The 23,353-nt window shown below is 48.1% G+C and overlaps 2 protein-coding genes across 9 annotated transcripts in view; one reads left to right on the forward strand and one right to left on the reverse strand.

Annotated features, from left to right (window-relative positions):
• The window catches only part of WDR25 (WD repeat domain 25), a 153,555-nt gene extending 138,215 nt beyond the window's left edge, over positions 1–15,340 (reverse strand). Inside the window, exons 1-2 of one of the 3 annotated variants that reach the window (XM_011951471.1) lie at positions 15,263–15,340; positions 9,761–10,597 (exon numbers count right to left, since the gene is read on the reverse strand). In XM_011951471.1, coding sequence (XP_011806861.1) covers positions 9,761–10,558 — 798 coding nt within the window. In that variant the 5' untranslated portion in view covers positions 10,559–10,597; positions 15,263–15,340. Of the gene's footprint in view, positions 1–9,357; positions 9,530–9,760; positions 10,598–15,051 lie in introns of those variants that run through there. The other 2 variants (XM_011951472.1, XM_011951473.1) reach the window with 2 other exon arrangements.
• The window catches only part of WARS (tryptophanyl-tRNA synthetase), a 53,720-nt gene continuing 45,318 nt past the window's right edge, over positions 14,952–23,353 (forward strand). The window contains exons 1-4 of one of the 6 annotated variants that reach the window (XM_011951466.1): positions 15,449–15,497; positions 16,214–16,492; positions 17,540–17,648; positions 23,073–23,245. In XM_011951466.1, coding sequence (XP_011806856.1) covers positions 23,135–23,245 — 111 coding nt within the window. In that variant the 5' untranslated portion in view covers positions 15,449–15,497; positions 16,214–16,492; positions 17,540–17,648; positions 23,073–23,134. Of the gene's footprint in view, positions 15,498–16,117; positions 16,493–17,518; positions 17,649–23,072; positions 23,246–23,353 lie in introns of those variants that run through there. The other 5 variants (XM_011951467.1, XM_011951468.1, XM_011951465.1 and 2 more) reach the window with 5 other exon arrangements.

A 23,353-nucleotide genomic window follows, 5' to 3' on the forward strand; every position in this document is an offset into this window, starting at 1 on the left:
TGAGAGGACGCAGCCACTTTTTACACAGAAATGATGGTGTGTGTCAGACACTGAGCACTACAGAGTCCCCAAAAAGAGCGGCACAGATCTGCACACTGGTGGGAAAAGACGTGCTGGACAGTGAGAAAACCAAGCTGGAGGACAGGATGGAGAGTACAGTCTGCACACTAAACACGGAGACCTTGACCCTCTTCCCCAGCTCAGATGCCGGAAGGCTGGCAGCAGGCCAAGAGCCCACCCAGAGAAGACGCCTCCCTGAGAAGCTGACCAGGCTCAAGGAAATACATAAAAATAATCACAAGTGGGTTCCTATGATGAGCGCCAGCCTGCCGCCTCATAATCCCACATCCGGCCCGCTGCAAACAAAGTCCCTTTGCCCCCACACCAGTGCATGTGCGTGCACACACACACAGCTTTCCGTCAGGTCAGCTTTTTAGGGCCTCCCTCCCTAATTGGAATGAGCAGCAGGAAATCTCTTAACATGGAATGCAGACATCAAAACAAAAAAAGACCAAAGGAGATAAGAAAGAGACAAACATTTCAGAAAACAGGAAAACTTTCAAAGAACTCAAATAGCTAAGAAAAGACCTTGTAAATATACAATAAAAAACAATATGTTATATTAAAAAAAAAAGGAACATTCAGAAAATAAGAAACAGCTCTTGGAATGTAAAAATATGACAGAACAGAACACTTCCCTGAATATATATTATGCTTCAATTTAAAAGTTTATGACAGCAGAAATACAAATTCAAAAAAAGCATTGAAAGATAGATAAAGTGGAAGAAATTCCCCAGAAAAATAAAACAGAAAGGCCAAGAAATAAAGAAGAGAAACCCAGAAGTTCAATCCAGGGACATTCAGGATGCCCAAGCAATCAGAGTCGCAGAGTCAAGGACCTTCACCAGCAGCAGCCCCCCAGGGTGCCACTCAACTCTGTATGGCCCTCGTTCTATGGGGGGCCGAGGTCCCCAATGCCTCACTCCTAGCAAGGAAAGGCAGGCCTGGAACAGCTCTACGAGCCCTGGCAAAGCAGAGTTCCAGCGCCGCTTTGGTTGTAGGTTTCTAAAGCCCTTCTGGTCCTCCCTGCATTTCAGCCAGTATCACAGTACTCCATGTAGAAGATCAAGATACACTATCCTCTGCCAAGTTCAGGAAACTTCAGGAAGCTTGCCAGAGTGGAGGCCAGGTGAAGGCAGGCTTCCGGGTATCCTGGGCTGACACAGTTGGTCTCACTCACATGTACCTTCTGACTGCCCCTCAGTGCTTCTGTCCCACAGCTTGCTCTACTCCCCCCAATATATGATGGGTCTGCATGAGAGCTGTGTCCATCTGGGAGAACAGACAAAAGCAAACACCTGATGAGAAACAGCAGCAGCTAGAAGAAAAGCTTAAAAGGTTGGAATGACTTACCTAACCCTTCTCTTACGAGGGAAAAATACTAACAATCTGGGGGAGAAATGACCATCCTGTGATTTTAAATGCAGGCTACGAAAACAATGTACCTACGGTATGATTAAAACTAGTTGATATATGTAGGGCAAAAAGACTAGAAGAAAACGCTCCTTGCAAAATGTTCACAGTCATTAGGCTTGAATGAAGGGTCTATGGTTTATCTTTTAATTTCTGCCATCTTCTTGCATTTTTCTCCAAAATTTTACCACTTTTATGATAAAACAAATTAAATCTAAAACAACTCATTTGGACACAGGCCATCACTGGGCATTAGACAGGCACCTTTAAGAGTCTACTGTCTCCAAGTTTTAAAAGCAACAAGAAATAATTTACTAGACTGTCTCGACCCCTAAGTGCGCCAATTTTGCAATCTGCATTTTTCAATTACATTAAAAGCATTTTTCCAAATTGCTCTACCCTTCCCTTAATGACATGGGATGAGAGTGAATGAGGCTTGCTTGCCGAGGACAGAACCTGTACCTTCACACGGCTGTTTTCTTCCTGTCAACATCTGGTGAGCACAAGGCCCTGCTCTTGGTACACCAAACTGTTTAAGTTAAACGGAATGAACTTATTAAAAAGCAGAAAACACAGCTTGGGTTCTGCTACACTTTAGTTTTCTTATTCCTCTCCAACCCAAGGTTTTTTCTGTAAGACACAAGATTGTAAGGCAATTGGAACTGGGAAATGTCTCATTTGTTGGCCTCAGAAACGTCGCGGCTTTCACATGGGGGAGGAGGAGTGTCAAAAACACTTCACTTCCCACGAAGAGAAGATTCCAGCTCTGAATCTCATGGCTCTTCCCAGAGACTCCACAGCCCTGCTGCCAACCAGTCTAAAGCCCCTCACTCCCAATCCTGGGGTAATTCAGGTGATTCTGAACTTCCTCTGGAAGGTGGGAAAGAAGAAAAGCAGATATAGTGTCCAGTCCAGGAAGCATCCAAACACCTACTGCGTGTCCTCGGGCAAGTGTCTTCCCCTCTCTGGGCCTCTATCAAATGAACCGGATGAACGCTATGCATGCACGCACATGTGCACACACACATCACCCATTCTCTCCTCACCTTTATCTAATTACCCTGGATGCACTGTTAATCATTCACTCCCCAAATATCAAAGGACCACTACCACCACCCAAACCTCCTTCCCAGCTGCGTCTCTCATTTCCAATAGATTTGCCTCGTGCTTAGAATAAATTGCCGATCATCTGCATAATACTCCACGACTCCTCACTCCACACATCAAATCATTTCTCAGTCTCATTTTGCAAAATCCATCAAGAATAATTCTTTCAAAACTGAAATAAACCCTCACTCTGGCACTTGGAGCCATAAATTCCTTGTCTTTGAATGTGAAATATATCACTTTCTACAAAGCACATCTAAGACACCCTAATATAATCAGATTCACTAACAATGATAAATCAACAGGATCCTGTAATACATAAAAATGCAAATCCAAACCACCCCAGAAATCATCTCTTCTCCATACGTCCCTTAACAGAGCCATAAAATGTGGAAGCTGGGATGGAGCTGGGACACCACTTGGGTGAAGGGGATACGCTTTTCCATCCCTTATTCTCAGAGGCAGGAGGGCAGCGTGGGGGCGGTAGCTCTTTCTGCTCAGGCTCTGAGTCTGAAGCTTCCCTGCTTGCCCCTGTCATTTACTTGTCCGTGTGACCACGGATAAGTCCCTTGACCTCTTTGTGCCTCAATTTCCTCATCTGTAAAATGGGAATGAGGACAGAAGTGGCCTCTCAGACCTGTCATGCAGAGGAGACTGAGCATTTAGAACATGCCTAGTACATGGTAAGCACTCAGCAATGGCTCAGCAATGGCTAGCACTCTCCATTCTCTCAGATGAGAGAGAGATGCTTTAAATGTGACCAGTTTGGGGACAGGGACTCAGGTCTCCAACATGGACCTGCCAAGTGTTCAGTACATGAAAAGGGAGTGCATGAATGGCTTGGCACAGACAATCCCCAAACTCTTTAGATTCTAAAACTATTTATCTCAAGAACACTGAGATTGAAATGCTTTAAAAATGTATGCATAGAGACAGTGAAAAGATTCACAAAAAACAAGAGTTACAGTAAGTTGGAGGATTCTGGGTGATTTGTCTTTTCCACACTTTGTTTTTTTTTTTTTTTTTTGAGACGGAGTCTTGCTCTGTCGCCCGGGCTGGAGTGCAATGGCCAGATCTCAGCTCACTGCAAGCTCCGCCTCCCGGGTTCATGCCATTCTCCTGCCTCAGGCTCCCGAGTAGCTGGGACTACAGGCGCCCGCCACCTCGCCCGGCTAGTTTTTTTTTGTATTTTTAGTAGAGACGGGGTTTCACCGTGTTAGCCAGGATGGTCTGGATCTCCTGACCTCGTGATCCGCCCGTCTCGGCCTCCCAAAGTGCTGGGATTACAGGCTTGAGCCACCGCGCCCGGCCTACACTTTGTTTTATAACTAATCAATACAGGTACAGGGGAGTCAGAAACATGCTTCCTCAGCCTCTCCCTTGTCAGGCACTAGGCTGGATCTTCTCATTACAGCTCTACAGCAACAACCTTAATTCGTGGCTATTTGCCAATTATCCCCATTTTACCAGTGAGGAACTAGGGGATCAGAAAGCCTAAGCGATCTTCCCAAAGTCACACAGCTACCAAGCAGAAGATTTGGCATGGGAGCCAAGGAGTACAACAGTGGCACTGAAGGTTTGCCTGTCTACTCAGGTCCCACTCACCACACACAAGGGCTTTAGCTAATGCCTGGGTGTAAATCAAAGCCCATCTTAACTGCATTAAGGCAGCAAAAAAAGACAACATTTATGTACTGCCATATTCACTGTAATACTGATTATTTTTTAAACAAAAGCAGGAAATTATAGGAAGCAATATGGAAATGATGAAGCAAAGTATGAAATTTGAGACAGTTATAAAAATATATTTGGGGAAAAGTTTTTAATAAGGTAGAAAAATTCCCCTTACACATTACAAAAGATTGGGCAGCAGAGGAAGAATTCAAAACTGCACATACTATGCAATAAGCCCAATTATGTAAACAGATAGGAATGTGGGGCCGCAGACCAGGGAGGCCCCTCATGTTACTGAGGCACTGACTTGGGGTTGGGAGTTATCAATGATTTCTGTTTCTCCTTCATACTTCATATTTCCGCATCATCAGAGTTTTTCACAATAAGCATCTATTACATTCATGATCAGAAATTAAAAGGTTTTTTTAAAAAAGTATTTTAAGGAAGCTTGTTACTGAAAGAATTTCTAGAGCAAATTATTCTGTAAAGCAAATAAACAACATCTAACTCATGTATTTTCTTTAAAAACCTGCGTTTTAGAACTGCAGGTTTTCATACAGGTACAGAAGGTCCCTGGAAGCAGAAAACACATCTTGTTCCTTTGGGACTCCCTCTCAGTGCCTCGCAGAGGGTTCTGTACACGGGAGCATTCAATAAAGGCTGGTTGTGTTTGGTTAAAGCAGGCCATATACACGTTTTCCTTCAAAAACAGGCATCAAAGTCTGAATTTCTACCTTTACGTGCAGTGGGTGTTCAAACACGTTAAGCCGAACGAGTTCACTGGGAGATGAAAAGAGTATATAAAAGGGTATCCGTGCTGGGATCACAGCTATGAAAAAAACATGCACGTTCACAGACAGGGGCAAGAAGGGATCGTCAGGAAAGAAAGAGCAGTGGTGCAGAATTATGAGTCATTGTTTTATTTTACTTAATTTATCCAGCTGTAAATTTTTCAAAACTAATAAAAGCATATTTTACAGCTCACAGAACATTTAGAACATATTAAAATAAGTATCTTTCCACTGTAATATGCCCAATTGAAATTTATGAATTCCAAAGCTACATTTTAAGGAGATGAAGGAACTGGCACTCCATGTTCTTTAGATTAATAAGTTGGGCTGTGTTGTTTTTCTCCTGATCAGAAAGAAATCATTTTTCAGTAAATGTTACCTTGAATCAAGGATTCTTCCACATTCTAGAAGCTTGGATGAGCTGCTTATATTCAGTCTTACTGTGCCCCCTAGTGGCGAATAGGATTGATCCACTCAAAAGACAATCCCTTCCCAAAGGCTTGCGATAAAATCCAAAAAATTTGTTTTAATCTTTATCGATCACTTAACATGTACACAATTTTGTGCCAGATGCTGGAGAATATAAAAATGGGTTCTGGCTCAGGAAGCTTAAAGTCTACCTAGGTGAAGCTGATATGCTTCCATGGCTACATCTGTAAAATAAGACATCAGCACAGTCGAGGAAAGAAAATTCTTGGGGAAAAGCAGGAACTCGAGCACACACTAAGTGCTGCTATGTGCCAGGCACTGCGTGATTCACAACTAATATCATTTACTCTTCACAAAAACCCAGCAAGGAATGCTTAATTCTCTCCACTTTACAGATACTCAAATGAAGGCTCAGAAGTGAGGTAACTTGCCAGAGACCAAGGGGCTGGCCGCAAAGGAAGGACCCCAGTAAGTCTTGTCACCCAGCCCTAAGCTTTTCCCTCCTTCCTGATCCAGCAGGGGCCCAGAAGACACCGGCAGATTTTAACCAAAAGGCAGGGGGAAAGCACCCTGGGAAAGGTACACTGCTGCACCCACCTCTTTGAGCTCATTCCCCGCCGTGCCCACCATTTCCTCTCCTCCAGGGACTGAGCTGCAGCCACCCAGGACTCCTGCCTGCACCTGAGGCCCCATCCCCACTCCAGATTCATGCCCCACACCCACACACTGCCTTCCCCAGATCACCAGGTCCCCAAGATCTGCCATGCTGCCCCACCTCTGACACCAAGGAGGGAAAAGAACACCATGTGCTGCCCAGCCAGGCCAAGCACAAACCTGGTGGCCCAGCAAGCCTGAGGCCTCAGCCAGGACTTCTGGTCACAGCTCCTGCCTGGCTCCCCGCCGGTTCCCAATTCATCTTCCCATCCTGGCTCCTCCAGCCCCTGCCATTCACTCTTCACACTGAAAAGTTGTTCAAAGTCAATTTGCCCAAAACCAATTTGCCAAATAACCCCATCACTGAAAATTGTCAAATATCTTAAAACAGAGAGAGGACCCTGGCTCACCATTTGTATCTATGGCTTATAAAAGCCCTAATGTTCACAACACCACAGTAAAAAGAGGGTCAGGAGACGCCGACCCTAGCAGCCATGCTGACCCTGGTCCAACCTCACATCAGCAGATGTGCTCTGCCCTGGGAAGGCACCCAGGGTGCACAGTGCAGTGGGTGGGGCTCCCAAGAAGCTGCCTGGCAGCCCAAGGGGCCTATGCCAGTGTCATCACCTGCAGCACACACAGTCTCCTCAGGACAGGCGGGCACAGCAGCGGCGCCTGGCCCCACCCACGGTAGCCCCACAGACCTGGACCCAGGTCTATGAATTGCCCAGGAGCAGGGCATTCCTACCACAGTCCCTCAGTCTGAGCCACCCTCACTGCCATTCCAAGATGGGCCCGCTGCGCCCTCTTCTGGTCATGAGGTGTCACAGTTAGCTGGCTGCTCACAGTTTCCCCTCCATGGGGGCAGAAACATCTCTCTCCCCCACATCCCCAGTGGCACCGTGCCTGGCATATTAGTCTACTCCACAAGGCCAGAAATCAATGCCTCCACTCAGGTGCTCTCTGCTCAAAAACTAACGTGGGGATGCTTCTGTTTAGGAAATCTAAATTTCCCAGGCAAAAGTAACCCAAGCTGCCACTCTGCCAGCAGGGCCCAGGGAGTGCTTCACACCACCAGGCGGAGGCCAGTCCCACAGGGCCCCAGGTCTACCCCTCACCATCAGGAGAACTCCGGAGCTGAGCAGGCAGGTGGTCATCCACCAGGACACACTTGCTGTCCCCACATCTCTCCAGGAGGCAGTGCCCTGAGTGGAGGACACGCCACCCATCTCTGCCCATAGCAACCCTCTCCTCCTCTAGCCTGTGCTGCCTTTGGCCAGGTTGCCCTCTCTCTCCCTCTGGGTCCCTCAGAGAGGATTGCCTGTGCCCCTCAAGTGGCTCACCCCACAGCCAGGGCTATCTTCCACAAAGCCCCTGCTGCGTGTCAGCCCCTAGACTGGGTGCCTTGGATGCCACTGTTCACCCTGATTCCAGCCCATCCGCTGCACTGTGGCGCTGCTCCAGGAGGCGAGGCTGCAGTCACCCCTGCAACAAGAGACAAGGGCGGGAGGCCCCGGGCCCTGCTCCCAAGGCCCATGGGCAGCAGTGGGGAGCAGAACATTCAAACAGCAGACAGTCATGAGGGACACCCAGAGGTGAGAGGCTGGACATCAAGACGCCCTGCCAACCTGCCGGCTTCTCAAGTAGGGGCATTTGCATGTCTCGATCAATGCTATTTCTCTAGCGCCTAAAACAGGACGCTGCACAAAGCTAGAGCCCACTAAACACGTATTCAGTGGACCCAACAGGGAGCTTTTCAGAGAAGATGACTTTCCAGGCTGAGCCTCGGCTGTTGAGCAGGAACCTAACAGGCGGGAAAGCAAAGGGAGGAGACCCTCGAGAGGGTGGGGCACAAGAAAAGCATGGAGGAAAGAAGGCCTCAACAGGAGGGTGAGCGCAGGAAGGACAAGGGCCACCACTCGAACTACAGAGCCAGCCAGACACTGCGCAGGCCCACCAACAACCCTCCGGACAGGCTTCCCACCCTCCAGCCCTTGCAGCGCAGACTTGGGAAGGAGAGCGGAGAAGCCCCAGGGCCACAAGATCAATCCCAGCAATGCTGTGATCCACACCAGAGATGCCAGAAGCCTCTGTGCACACTTCACAGCCCCCAGAGTGGCAGGAAAAGCACCAAAGACCTGGGTGAAAAATCCTGGAACTCCAGGCTGAAGAGAGAATATGACTTTCTCTCCCACAGGACTCTGAGTCTTGCTAGAAAAGAGCACAGACAAGCCACTTCAGGACTTCAGTTCACCACTTAAAAATGACACCCATCAATTCAGCTCATTTCAAAGACATCTCTATACTTGGAGCTTCCTTTCTTCACTTAAGAAAATGCTTCCGAGGGCGAAAAGCTCCAAATGTAACTTGCAAGTGAAAAGATCTAGGAAAGTTGGTTCCAGAATTCTGAGGTAACAAAGGCAAGGGAACCACCATTTACTGAGCGCCTATGAGGTACCTGGCTCTGTGCAAGGCACTTTTTCAGCATTTTTCTCACATGAGCACATGATCCAGGTATGATTTTGCTCTTTTACAAATGAGACACCAGACTCCACAGGAAGGCAGCTAGCCAGTGGTCGACCAGCTAGCTACTCTGCAGCAAAGCTGGATGTGAAGCCAAGTCCCTTGAAGTTATTTCCTTTCCAAGAGCTTTCTGTTCAGCTTGCATTTAGTTGGCATCCGCTACATACCAGGTGCTTTGCTAGCTGCGAGGAGAGAGAGGAGGGGCGCAGTACACAGCTTGAAGGGCTGGAGACAGGTCCCTGGTGGGCACAACAACCTATCACACTGTACTTGCATACTGTGGGGACTGCATTACTATTACTCCAGCAGCCTGTAAAATCAATAAGACAATGCAACAAGGAGCTTCCACGTAAAACCAGAAGCCCCCAGAAGGGCACGTGCAGCCCTCCCTGACCTTGCTTCCCCAGCCTCAAGTCCCTCATGCTTGAAGCCAGCTCCCAGGCCCTCATGCTTGGAGCCAACACATACACAGGGCTCCTGCAGTCAAACACACCCTTCCGCCCCATCACCAAGTGAACCTTCCCCTTCCTCAGGAGGCCTTTGCCCAGCCCTCCCGAGCTGGGCTGGTCCCCTCCTGTTGGGCTCCCAGAGCACCTGTGTGTCCTACTGGGGGCCCGTCCTCACAGCCCAGGGTTGTGTCTGTCTACTTTTCCATGGCTCCTGCCTCACTGTGCAAGCCCTGACACCAGGGGCTGGGTCTACCTACCTCTCCCAACAGCTCCTGAAACCAGCACAGCACCAGATACAGAGCTGGCATGGCTCAATGCTCCACAGCGTCACTGAGGACATCCCCAGTCCCCAGGGCTTGGTCCTGGGCCTGTTTTTCTTCTCCCACTAATCACTCTGACCTCCTCCCTCACGGCCTCTGAGAGGGATAAGAAACAGTATCCTCTGGTGACCTGAGCAAGGCAGCATCAGGGAAGGATTGGGGCAGGAGGAACCTACAACCCAGGGCTGACCACAGATGACCCTTTCTCGAATGTGACAAAGAGAATTACAGAAATCTACACCAAAAAAAGTTCAGCCTATAACCTCCCTCCACTTCACTGTCATTCCAGCAGTGTACTCCTAAGAGCATCTGAAAGCAGAAGTTTTCACTCAAGTCTTACCTTGAAAGTTTTATCCATAGAAGTGGAGAGAAGCATGTGGCTCTTAGAAAGGACTGGACACCACTGAATGGTGTTGACAGGGCCCCTGTGGCCTCTTAGGTGGAAAAGCACTTTCCTGGGAACCGTGGTTTCTTTATAATGGCTGTTCAAATATGGTTGAATAAACTCAGACACTCTGGGGCCCACATAGAGAGGGGCTGGGGCACGCCCTGCAGGGGGCCCCTGTGGCTCCATCTCTTTACTGTTGCCTGTTTCCGTGCTTAATGCCTGCAGCTGTCTTAGTCTTTTGGGGGTATAGGGTACCACACAGTCCTCACACTTTTTCTTCTGAAAAGAGCTGTCATTTTTACCTACAGTTTCAGATTCACTTTGAGCATAGAAAGATGTCTTGGGAAAGTTCCTGGAGAGTTTTACTTGCTTAAAGCGTGCAGCTGCCAGGGGTATGTGGCTGGCTGGAACATGGCTCGTCCACAGAGAAGAACGAGAAGGCTCTTTGATGGGGAAGGTGACTTGAGGCTCCTTCCCGGGCCACTGTAGCCTCTGGCTGGGGCAAGAACCCCGATCGCTTCTCCCAAGCTGAGCCAGTGGAAGGCGATGGCCCCCTGGGTCTTCACAAGAGCCATGCTTTGAGGGCTGTACCCCTGCTTTGGGCACATCCAGTGTACCGGATGCAAAATCCTTCTCAGGTGGTCTGGCCACACTAGAAGTGTCTTTCATCTGGCCAGTGGCATTAAAACTTCCTGCAGGCTCTGTCTCAGCCTCCGAGTCCGAATCATCATACGCTACCAGCGAAGCCATTAAAGACAGAGTTCTTGCTGTCCTTCAAAGCCAAATCACCTAAGATCAAACAAAGTCAAGCATGAGAAAATGTGCATGGAAGAATATGTATGTAGTTATAAGATAACACGTCACCTAGGAAATCCAACAACTCAACACTCATAAGAATAAACACAGGCCAGGCACGGTGGCTCATGCCTGTAATCCCAGCACTTCAGGAGGCTGAGGTGGGTGGATTACCTGAGATCAGGAGTTCGAGACCAGCCTGGCCAACATGGTGAAACCCTGTCACTACTAAAAACGCAAAAATTAGCAAGGCAGGGTGGTGGGTGCCTGTAATCCCAGCTACTCGGAAGGCTGAGGCAAGAGAATCACTTGAACCCAGGAGGCAGAGGTTGCAGTAAGCAGAGATTGTGCCACTGCACTCCAGCCTGGGCAACAAGAGGGAGACTCTGACTCAAAAAAAAAAAAAAAAGAATAAACACACACCAAAAAAAGCTTTTCCACACACCAGGCCTAATTAGTTAGAAGACAAAATTTTTGAAATGAAAACTATGGAATAGCTGGGGGTAAATCTATAAAAAATGATCAAGACCTATGTGGAGAAAACTAAGACTGGGTGCAGTGGCTCACACCTGTAATCCCGGCATTTTGGGAGGCTGAGGTGGGCAGACCATTTGAGGTGAGGAGTTTGAGACCAACCTGGCCAACATAGTGAAACCCCATCTTTAGTAAAAATACAAAAATTGGCCAGGCCTGGTGGCACACAACTGTAATCCCAGCTACTTGGGAGGCTGAGGCAGGAGAATCTCTTGAACCCAGGAGGTGGAGATTGCAATGACCTGAGATTTGCACCACTGCACTCCAGTCTGGGCGACGGAAGGAGACTCCATCTCAAAAAAAAAAGTGCTGGGTGCAGTGGCTCATGCCTGTAATCCCAGCACTTTGGGAGGCCGAGGCAGGCGGATCACAAGGTCAGGAGTTCGAGACCAGCCTGGCCAACATAGTGAAACTCCATCTCTACTAAAAATACAAAAATGAGCCAGGCGTGGTGGCACGCACCTGTAGTCCCAGCTACTCGAGAGGCTGAGGCAGTAGAATCACTGGAACCCAGGAGGCAGAAGTTACAGTGAACCGAGACTGTGCCACTGCACTCCAGCCTGGGTGACAGAGACTCCGTCTTAAAAAAGTAAAATTAAAAAAAGAAAAAAAAAGGAAAGAAAACTAAAACTTTTATTGAAGGACATAAAAGAAGACCTAGGCTGGGCGTGGTGGCTCATGCCTGTAATCCCAGCACTTTGGGAGGCTGAGACCGGTGGATCACCTGAGGTCAGCAGTTCAAGACTAGCCTGACCAATATGGTGAAACCCCGTCTCTACTAAAAGTACAAAAATCAGCCGGATATGGTGGCAGGCACCTGTAGTCTCAACTACTCGAGAGGCTAGACAGGAGAATCATTTGAACCCGGGAGGTGGAGGTTGCAGTGAGCTGAGATCATGCCACTGCACTCTAGCCTGAGTGACAGAGTAAGACTCTGTCTCTAAAAAAAAAAAGAAGACCTGAAGAGACAATGCCTACAGAGAAAGGGACAGGACTTTAAAAATGCTTTCGGAAGGTCCATTTTGGTCATATGTGTTACAAGTTTAAACACATCATTTTCACCTCACCAACCCCACTGTAGAACTCTATCCTACACAAATACTAGCATATGTTTGCTAGATGTATAAATCCATGAAGATAAATGTATAAAGAAAGCCTGCTGCACTGCTTATTAGCAACCAGTGAGAACATATGCTCATCATCATGAACGAGGTTAGGTCTGAAAATACTGAAATCAAAAGATGTCCAGGATCCACAGTGAGAAAGGCCTGCCACGCTCCTCTGCATCCTTTCCCTGTGCTCTAGCCCTTCCCTCTTTTCTCTCTGCCTGGAACATTCTTCCCCCAGATATCCCATCTCTGTAGCAGCCAGCTGGAGGCCTAAGGTGTTGGTCCACCCAAGTGTGCAGGGAGCAGTTCTGAGGGCATGATCCAAATTCACCCGTTTCACCCCCAACACAGATTCACGCTGCAGTGAATTTCTGCTTGTTTAAAAAAAAAAAAAATCTTTCTAGGCAGGGCATAGTGGTTCACACCTGTAATCCCAGCACTTTGGGAGGCCGACGTGGGCGGATCACCTGAGGTCAAGTTCGAGATCAGCCTGGCCAACATGGTGAAACCCTGTCTCTACTAAAATACAAAAATTAGCCGGGCATGGTGGCACACGCCTGTAATCCCAGCTACTCAGGAAGCAGAGGCAGGAGAATCACTTAAATTCAGGAGGCAGAGGTTGCAGTGAGCCGAGATCGCACTGTTGCACCCCAGCCTAGGCGACAAGAGTGAAACTTGGCCCGGCGCGGTGGCTCAAGCCTGTAATCCCAGCACTTTGGGAGGCCGAGACGGGCGGATCACGAGGTCAGCAGATCGAGACCATCCTGGCTAACACGGTGAAACCCCGTCTCTACTAAAAAATACAAAAAACTAGCCGGGCGAGGTGGCGTGCGCCTGTAGTCCCAGCCACTCGGGAGGCTGAGGCAGGAGAATGGCGTGAACCTGGGAGGCGGAGCTTGCAGTGAGCTGAGATCCGGCCACTGCACTCCAGCCTGGGCGACAGAGCGAGACTCCGTCTCAAAAAAAAAAAAAAAAAAAAAAAGAGTGAAACTTAGTCTCAAAAAAAAAATTCTTTCTGAAATTCTGAACCATCATGCACAACACATTGTTATCAATTAGTTCCCAGAAAGAAGTGCTTTGGTCTGGATCAATGTTTTACTTCTATGCTGTTAGCACCAAGTACAATCCAGAGAAAAAGAAGGGTGCTGGGCACACCCAGGACAGCAGAGGGCGTGGTGGAACAGCACAGAACGCTCAGGCAATAGACTAACTTCCAGGAAAATCCAGTGCACCCAAACTTAATCAAACAGGCCAAGGTCTGCCTCCATCTCCCAACAGGTGGAGTCAGATCATATTAAATAGATTCCCTCCAAGTCCTTTGCTAAGTCATTCCAGACAGCCTATTACCCATCTCTTCTGCTAGACAATGGGTCTCAATGTTCCCTGGAATCAACCACCCAACCCCTTCCACACCTTTCCCCCAAATGGCACCATTCGCCTGAGGGTTCCACTGGTCTACAAGTCAGGTCATCATTCCATAAATGTCTGTAGTCAGTCTCCTCTAGTAATGCCGCCCCTGTTCACAGCCCATTCCAGGCAGGTAACAACTTCCACACACAAAGCCAGAGTTCAAATAAAATGGCTGGGCACGGTGGCTCACGCCTGTAATCTTAGCACTTTGGGAGGCCAAGGCGGGTGGATTACCTGAGGTCAGGAGTTCAAGACCTGCCTGGCCAACATGGTGAAACCCCGCCTCTACTAAAAATTTTTAAAAAATAAAAATAAATTAGCCGGGTGCAGTGGCACGTGCCTCTAATCCCAGCTACTCTGGAGGCTGAGGCCGCGGAATCGCTTGAGCCCGGGAGGCAGAGGTTGTGGTGAGTGGAGATCACGCCACTGCACTCCAGCCTGGGCTACAGAGCAAGACTTCGTCTCTAAAAAGAAAAACAAAACAAAACACTTCTAAAGCCAGCCAGCCAGCTTATCTCAGATGGAACTAATATAAAAGACTGGGCCAGGCACGGTGGCTCAAGCCTGTAATCCCAGCACTTTCGGAGGCCCAGACAGGTGGATCACGAGGTCAGGAGATCGAGACCATCCTGGCTAACACGGTGAAACCCCGTCTCTACTAAAAAATACAAAAAAATAGCCAGGCGAGGTGGCGGGCGCCTGTAGTCCCAGCTGCTCAGGAGGCTGAGGCAGGAGAATGGCGTGAACCTGGGAAGCAGAGCTTGCAGTGAGCTGAGATCCGGCCACTGCACCCCAGCCTGGGCGACAGAGCGAGACTCCGTCTCCAAAAAAAAAGACTATTTATAAATTAATGGAATCGTGCACTGCCAATAATTTGGCATTTCTGTTCTCCAAATGCTAAACCTGGTCCCCAGGCCACTCTCAACTCCTCTGCCCAGGCACCACCCACCACGCACCCGACTCCTTGCTGTCAAAAGGATCCCACAGAGTCCCATCACCAGAGTGCCCGTGCTCCCTCTGGAAGGAGGTGAGGGATTAAACTAAGAGGAACTGAGACAGATAGAAGCGAAGGCAGGGACACTGGAGAAGAGTCTAAGGAAGAAGCGAGTGACTCTGACAGTCACTATCAGCATGTCAGCCCCATGAGGACAGGACTTTCTGTGTTTTGTTCACTATTCAATGCCCAGCGTCCAAAAATATTTCTGGAATGCAAACAGGTGGGAGGGGGAGATGCTGAGGAAGTAAAAGAAATAGGATATTGCCATTCAACAAACATTTCCTGATTACCTACTCTTTGTCAAGCCCTGTGCTGGGTCTTGTGTAGGTGGAAATTAAACACAAAACACAGATCCCCCGGAGGCCCCAGACTGATGAAGGCAACAAACAAGATACGACCAGAGATGGGTTTTGAAAGATGAATAGGAGTTAGCCGAGTTGTCAATAGTAAGAAGTAAGGTTGGTCCAAGGCACAGCGCTTTCTGAAGGAACAGGAAGTGAAAGGAAGGCGAGCGGCTATGAGAGACCGCGTTAAGAGGCGCGGGGCGCCTATGGACGCTACCCAGTCCCGGCCCCCTCCAGCCCGGGGCCCGCCACTCACCACACGCACCGGAAGCGCTCGGTTCTCCCGGAGGCAGACCGGCTAGCACACCACAGTCCAGTCACGTTCCGACGCGGCCCCGGGGCCGCCAGCCAATCAGTGGAGGCCTCTGCCCCGCCCCGCGTGAACAACCAATGATGACGCCGTCGGGCCGGAAGTTGTTCCGTCCGGATGGCGTTTCCACGGACGCCCAGAAGACAACCCGTGGCTGAGCCGGGAGTGCTGACGGGTCCGGCTGGGCCGGGTAAGCGAGGGGAGTGAGGCCGGGGCGGAGTGAGGGAACAAGGGAGGGAGTAATGGAGGGACGCCCGCGCGGCGTCCAGCGGCCTGGCCCTCCCGGCAGTATCCTGAGAGCCAGGCTTGCTGCTCGCCGCGTTCTGGCACCATGAAGGGCGCGGAGCCTGCCACCGACCCCTTGCTCCTTTCCTGTGAGCGCCGCCGACCCACCCCGTCCCCCTTTCCCACCGGCACCAACCCTTCATCATCTCCACCTCTTCCCTTTTCCCGAGAAGAGAGGCCCCCATTTTTATTTAGCGCTTGCTATGTGCCAGAGACTTTGCCTAGTGTTGCACTTAGTCCGCTCAGTGGTAATGTTAGCAGGCTTCTCCATGCCTATTTCACAGATGAGGAAACCGAAGGGAAGCAGAAAAGTAATGTGACCCTTGCCCAAGGTTTCGAATAAGTCCAAGCTGGGATTGAAACCCAGGCGTCTGTGACCTCAGGACTCCCGATCTTTCCACTACACTGCCCCGCCTCGGTGAACAGATGCGGGGAATTTACGGTTTCTCTTTCCAACGCCCACGACTACACAAAATCAGTCACACTGACACTGAGGGTGGGGAACGGGAAGAGGGTGGGGAGGTTATTTGGAGGCCAGCGGGGGGTGAGGGATGGCTGATGCAATGCCCAGCTAATGGCTCGATTCTCAGGAGGGTTTCATTGATCTCAGCCTGGCCCCAGGCAGCCCACCTCTGATTGGACAGTCTCATCAAGAAGGTTGGTCAGGAGCTCAAGTGTTTCTGAGAATCAGGGCGATTTATAAGAAAAGCGTAGCTGAATGCAGGGTGGGGACTGGTAAACAAAAGAAAGAGAAAGAGAAAAAACTCTTTTTTCAGAAGGGAAACTGAAAGAAAGAGGGGAAGAGTATTAAAGACCATTTCTGGCTGGGCTGGGCATTCTCAACTGCTCAACTGCCCAGCGTGACCAGTGGCCACCTCTGCAGAGTCTTCCACAACGTGGGTATGTATTGCCGTCTTTGCCAGGCTTAGAGCTTGTTAGTGTTTTTACCAAAGTGCTGAAAACCTTGGTTTAGGGGGTCAGGACTTGTGTCTTTAGGATTAGGGTGTTATGCATTTTACTTCTTCCATTGACTGAAAGTTCAGGTAATTCACTGCTCCCATAGGGAATAGAGATCCTGGCTGAGCAGTCGCGTGCTTGGATTGGTGGCTTACCTCTCAGCACTCTCATGCTGTCTATCATAGTTTTCACTGATGCAGCCTCCTTCTGTGCTGAACATCAGAACGTATTGTCATTCTTATTGTGACACCCCAAAGTGTCTAGTGCCTGGCTTCATATAAATTAACGTCTTTGCCTTTTAAGATAATGTTCATTTGTTATTTGGAGGGGAAAGCAATCTTTCTTTTAGTGTTTTTAAAAAAAAAAAAAGTGGAACATAATGGGTCCCAGAAGGTGTCAAGAAATCCTTGCTCTAAAGAAATTATTTTCTTGTCCTCTGGGAACTTGCCAGTCCAAAGGCATAGTCACTTACACTCTGGGGCCAAGATGTAAAGGATGGTATTCCACCTCCTGGTGATATTCCAGGGATTCAGAAACACTCCTGGGCTACATTTTCTTCTCAGCTGCTCCAGAATTGGCTGTCTTGATGCCACCCTTCCCCAGATTGCAGAATCAGTGTGTTGTGATCTTCTCTGTGAGATGATTTTGATGCAACCCAAGTCTTTATCATGTTGTTCTATTAAACAATTCTGTAATTCTTTCCACTCCTCATCCCAATACAATACCCAGTTTCTTTAAGTGCCTATTATGCTCCTCCACAACAGTGGAAAATTTCACAATGAGCACAAGACTCAAGTTCTTGAAAAGCGGGTTGGGGGTTAATTTTCAAGAGCCTTTTTAGCTTTCTCCTTGAAGGTCTGCTGTGATCTGCTTTGGAGTAGGCAGTTTTGCTCTTTACACGCCCAGTACTTTTGTTTAGGGAAGATAATAGAGTACTTCACTGGTTATAACTGCATTTCTTTGTTTCAGAGTGTAGTATTTGTTAAACAGGTAAATCTAATTCTCTTAACAAAGACTTAATATTCTATTTGCAATTTATTTGGTAAACACTGAAGACAATCGTCCTTAACCTTTTGGCATCTCAGCCTCCTTTGGAAAGGTAACGAAGCCAGGAGACTCTGCTCAAAACCATGCACATACCAATGTACTTGCAAGCATTAATGTAATTTCAGATGTTCATGAACTCCAAGTTGAAAACCTCTGAAGTTCAACTCAATTCTGAAAGTCAACAAAGAAATAAAAGAGGATGTTGATAGGTAGGGGGAAGAAGAACATTTACACAATAAATGGAACAAACTGATAAATGCATGAAATGAGGAAGATGGTAGTTCCATTCTCCTTGTCTCTGACCACACAGAAAGTTGCATCATACACACACACACACACACATGATTTCAATAGTGTGGATGATTCACACAAAATATATGCCTTGTGATCATAATCGTTTGCTATTTCCTCAGTCTAATTTCATTCCCATGTGCTTCTTTTTTTTTTTTTTTTTTTTGAGACGGAGTCTCGCTCAGTTGCCCAGGCTGGAGTGCAGTGGCGCGATCTTGGCTCACTGCAAGCTCCGCCTACCGGGTTCACGCCATTCTCCTGCCTCAGCCTCCCAAGTAGCTGGGACTACAGGCGCCCGCCGTCAGGCCCGGCTAATTTTTTGTATTTTTAGTAGAGACGGGGTTTCACTGTGTTAGCCAGGATGGTCTCGATCTCCTGACCTCGTGATCCGCCCGCCTTGGTCCCATGTGCTTCTTAAATGGAGTTCTGATATTTATAGACACATGTTTTTCCCTGCAACAGGGACCCTAAATGCAAGTCCAGTTTATCTAGCTCATCCTCTAGCAAAGAAACAGTTATCTATTCTATTGCAATGGGAGATTGGCTCTCCTGGGATCACCCAGGCATTCTACCTGGCACTTTCTCCAGGAATTTTTAAGAATAATTTTTATACTTAATTAACTTCAAAACCTTACTGCTGCTGCTTTGTTGCCTTCCACGCAGGGCATTGCTTTTTTTGGAAGGACAGGGTAAACCAAAAGGAATTCCAAAAATAGTGACCAGGATGGTGGGCAGATGTTAGCAGGGGGTGAAGAAACCAGACTAGGGATGGGAGACCTGGAGAAGACCCCAGGAGACCAGCCTGGCTCTCCAGAGATCTGGGAAGGCTCAACTCAGTACCAGTACATTAAACAAGAGGCCATCTAAAGTCCAGCTGGGGGAATCAGACTTCACCTGGAACAAGTAAAGACATTCTACAGATAAACCTTAGAGGAAAAAGTTGAACTAGATGACTAAGGAGATTCATTCACTAGGTAAATATTTTTTGATAAGCTGTGTGCCAGGTACTAGAATTACACGGAAGAATAAACCCAGTCCTTACCTTTTCTGTCTGCTGGGGAAGACATGAATAACTAAACTGCAGTGTAAGTGCTTTCATAAAGTTACTAAAGGAGTGTTTGGGGATCACAGAGGATGGAGCAACCAACTTGGTCCCAGAAGCACAGGTGTCAGGAGAGGCTGTGAAGAGCTGAGTTCCAATTGGAAAGAATCAGCAGAGTTCAGGCAGAGAAGGGTGTGAGACATTTCAGGCAGGCAGGCAGGCAGGCAGCAGGGAGCCGCAGGGATTCTGAGAAAGCACATGAGCAAGGGGGCTTGGCAATCAGATTCTGCTTCGCTACTCCCTAGCAATGGAGCCGTCAGCCTCTTGTCTGCTATTGCAGGGTGTATAGAGTAACACCCAGCTTTGAGAGTTGGGAGAATTCAGAATGAGTATCTGGACATGATGTTTGATGATTTGTGGCTAGAAGTAATTTTCATGAGTTTGATTGTTATTTCATATGGGCAAAGACCTTAGAGAGAAATGGATGACGACTGATTTGCTCAGCTTGTTGCTGGGGAGGGAACGGGAGAGTCTGGGAGTTCTCCTCTCTAGCCCTAGGCAGAGGGTACTTCTGCATTCCTCCCTAAACTGGATGCTTTCTTGTCTGAGCCAGTTATCTCACCAAACCTCCCCTTCTGGGAATTGAGGTGGTTCTCATCAAGGAGGAGAAAGAAACTGGCTGCTGTCCTATCCTGGTGTTCAGTGTTATACTTTCACTGACTTAAATAAATTTTGATTTACATACTTTTTTTTCAATTTTTGTTTTTTTATAAAAAATTTTTGGAGAGACAAGTTCTCACTATCCATGTTACCTTTCATTCATGTCACTCGTGTCCGTGTGAAGAGACCACCAAACAGGCTGTGTGAGCAACAAGGCTGTTTATTTCACCTGGATGCAGGCAGGCTGAGTCCGAAAAAAGAGTTAGCGAAGGGAGGTGGGGTGGGTAAAGGAAAATTACAGTCGAAGGGGGTAATTCTCTGGCGGGAAGGGGCGGGGGTCACAACATGCTCAGCCAGGGAGCTTTTGAGCCAAGATGAGCAAGGAGAAAGAATTTCACTAGGTAATGTCATCAGTTAAGGCAGGAACAGGCCATTTTCACTTCTTTTGTGGTGCAGTGTCATCGGTTAAGGCAGGAACTAGCCATCTGGATGTGTACGTGCAGGTCACAGGGGATATAATGGCTTAGCTTGGACTCAGAGGCCTAACATTACCCAAGCTACTGTTGAACTCCTGAGCTCAAGCAATCGCCTCAGCCTCCCAAAGCACTTGGATCGCAGGTGTGAGCCACCTCTCAGGGCACCCATGATTTACATACTTTTTGGGATTATTTTGGTTTTGAGACAGAGTCTTTCTCTCTCTGTTGCCCAGGTTGGAGTGCAGTGGCATGGTCTCGGCTCACTGCAACCTCTGCCTCCCAGGTTCAAGTGATTCTCATACCTCAGCCCCCCAAGTAGCTGGTACATGCCACCATGCCCAGCTAATTTTTATATTTTTAGTAAAGACAGGGTTTTACCATGTTGGCCAGGCTGGTCTCGAACTCCTGACCTCAAGTGATCCACCCTCCTTGGCCTCCCAAAGTGCTGGGATTACAGGCATGAGCCACCACACCTGGCCAATTTACATACTTTTTTTTTTTTTATCGAGACAGAACCTCTCTGTCACCCAGGCTGGAGTGCAGTGGCATGATCTCAGCTCACTGAAACCTCCACCTCCAGTTTCAAGCAATTCTCCCACCTCAGACTCCCAAATATCTGGAACTACAGATGTGCGCCACCATGCCCAGCTAAATTTTTTGTATTTTTATTGGAGATGGGGTTTCACCACGTTGGCCAGGCTGGTCTCAAACTCCTGACCTCAGGTGATCCACCCTCGACCTCCCAAAGTGCTGGGATTATAGGCGTGAGCCACCACGCCTGGCCAATTTACATACTTTTACAGCAAATATTTAACAAATGGATAGGATAGAGTAAAATAAATGACACCACAAATGTATATGTTTGATTCATAGAGATAAGTCATTTGTAGGATAATGGTTGAAAGTGTAGGCTCTAGAGTCAAACTACTAGAGTTTATAGCACACCTCTGCCATTTCCTTGTGATGTTAACGTGGGCAAGCTTTTATTTTATTTTATTTTTATTTTTTAGAGACAGGGTCTTACTCTGTCACCCAGGCTGGAGAAAAGTGGCACAAACCTAGCTCACTGAAGGCTCAAAGTCCCGGGCTCAAATGATCCTCCCACTACAGCCTCCCAAGTAGCTGGGATTACAGGCCCACCACCATGCCCAGCTAATATTTTTTTTTTTCTCATTTTTTTGTAGAGTCTCACTATATTGCCCAAAGTGCCAGGATTGCAGGTATAAGCCACCATGCCCAGCCGTGGGCAAGTTTTTTTTTAACCCCTCTGTGCCTCATCTTTAAAATGGAGATAAGAAATCTATTTCACAGGACTGCCGCAAGGTTTAAGTGAATTGATACATACAAGGTGCTTAGAACAATAACATGTACAGAGGTGTTCAAAGTTAGCAGCTCAGGCACTAGCCTTGTCATTTTCCTTCTCCTCCAAGGTTTTACAGCGAGCTAAAATGAAGCTGGAGTTCAGCCAGTCTTTGAAACCCCAAGAAACACAAGAAATTTAATAACAGTACTCGTAACGTAGTTACATCTTGCTTTATAGTTTACAAAGTGCTACTATGCCTTTTTTCCTCATTTTGTTCTCATAAGAGCCTGGGGTAGAGGAAGAAGTTCCTGGCGGTGCCATTTTATAGGTGAGAAAACTTGACACTTAGAGGAAATGATTGAGCCAAGAAGGGTTTGATAGCAGCACAGTCTCTGTCTGCCCTGTCCTCACCTTCTGCAAGGGTAATAGTGAATCATAACTAATAGGAGGTACAGACACACCTTCTCCAAAGGTTTATAGTTAAATAAGGCAGCATGTGGAGACTGGAGACAGTCCTTACCCCATGTGGAACCTAGGACAGGTAAGGCCCTGTCCTCCACCCCAGAGCTCACTTTGAGAGCAGCTGGCCAGCAGTGGAAGACATTTGCTCAGCGATATATTACTTATGGGTCCAAAAGCCCAAGAATTCATTCCCAAGGTAATTAAGATAAACAGCAAATAGAGGATAGGTGCCTTGGCTCACACCTGTAATCCCAACATTTCCGGAGGCTGAAGCGGGAGGATCACCTGAGGTCAGGAATTCAAGACCAGCCTGGCCAGCATGGCGAAACCCTCCCTCTACTAAAAATACAAAAATTCGCTGGGCATGGTGACAGGCAGCCTTGGGAGGCTGAGGCAGAAGAATCGCTTGAACCCCAGAGGTAGAGGTTGCCGTGAGCCGAGATCGCGCCACTGCACTCTAGCCTAGGTGGCAGAGCAAGACTCCATCTCAAAAAAAAAAAAAAAAAAAAAATCAAATAGTAATTTGCCAGAAGTTTTTGGCACTAGTGAACTTAGGTTTATTAAAACACATTGGTATTGGCCGGGCGTGGTGGCTCACTCCTGTAATCCCAGCGCTTTGGGAGACTGAGACAGGCGGATCACGAGGTCAGGAGATCCAGACCATCCTGGCTAACATGGTGAAACCCCATCTCTACTAAAAATACAAAAAATTTGCCAGGCGTGGTGGCGGGCGCCTGTAGTCCCAGCTACTTGGGAGGCTGAGGCGGGAGAATGGCATGAACCCAGGAGGCAGAGCTTGCAGTGAGCCGAGTTGCCCACTCCAGCCTGGGCAACAGAGCAAGACTCCATCTCAAAAAAAAAAAAAACACATATTGGTATTTAGACCCTGAGCAAACAAGAGTCCTCCAGTGCTCTGGGCACTGGGTGGGGCACAGGGGGCATCACCAGGTGCAAACTTGATCTTGACTAGGAGGCCCCTCTTTTGCAGACCTTAAGTCAGTAAATCCTAGCCACTCCTTTAGTCTTCAGCATTGGCATTTGATGGTTTTCCTCTTCTTCATGGCCCCAAATTTCTGCTTCTCTTTTTATTATATTATCCATGTCCTTTATTGTAATTCACCTCACAACCTTTTTGGAAAAAAGGACTCAATACGGGAAAGGAAAAACAACTGCAATGTTTTGTTATTCTCTCATTTTTCTTCTCTCTCCTTCCCCGTGCCCCCCGCCCCGCCCCGCCACCAGTCTTGACTGTCTGCTGAGCGAAGCCTCTGACCTCAGGCCGGCCGTGAACTAATTCCTGAGAGATGGCAAACATGCCCAACAGCGAGCCCTGTGCCTCTCCGCTGGAGCTGTTCAACAGCATCGCCACACAAGGGGAGCTCGTGAGGTCCCTCAAAGCGGGAAATGCGTCGAAGGTACATGATTTTGCTGGATTCTCCACGAAGGCAGCTGAGCTTCCCAAGTCTGTAGGGTTATGTTACTCTAGAATAAGTGGTTTCCTCAATGACTGAGATGTTTTGGTT

Source organism: Colobus angolensis, unplaced genomic scaffold, assembly GCF_000951035.1.
Source record: "Colobus angolensis palliatus isolate OR3802 unplaced genomic scaffold, Cang.pa_1.0 Scaffold32, whole genome shotgun sequence".
Taxonomy (NCBI): Eukaryota; Metazoa; Chordata; class Mammalia; order Primates; family Cercopithecidae; genus Colobus; species Colobus angolensis.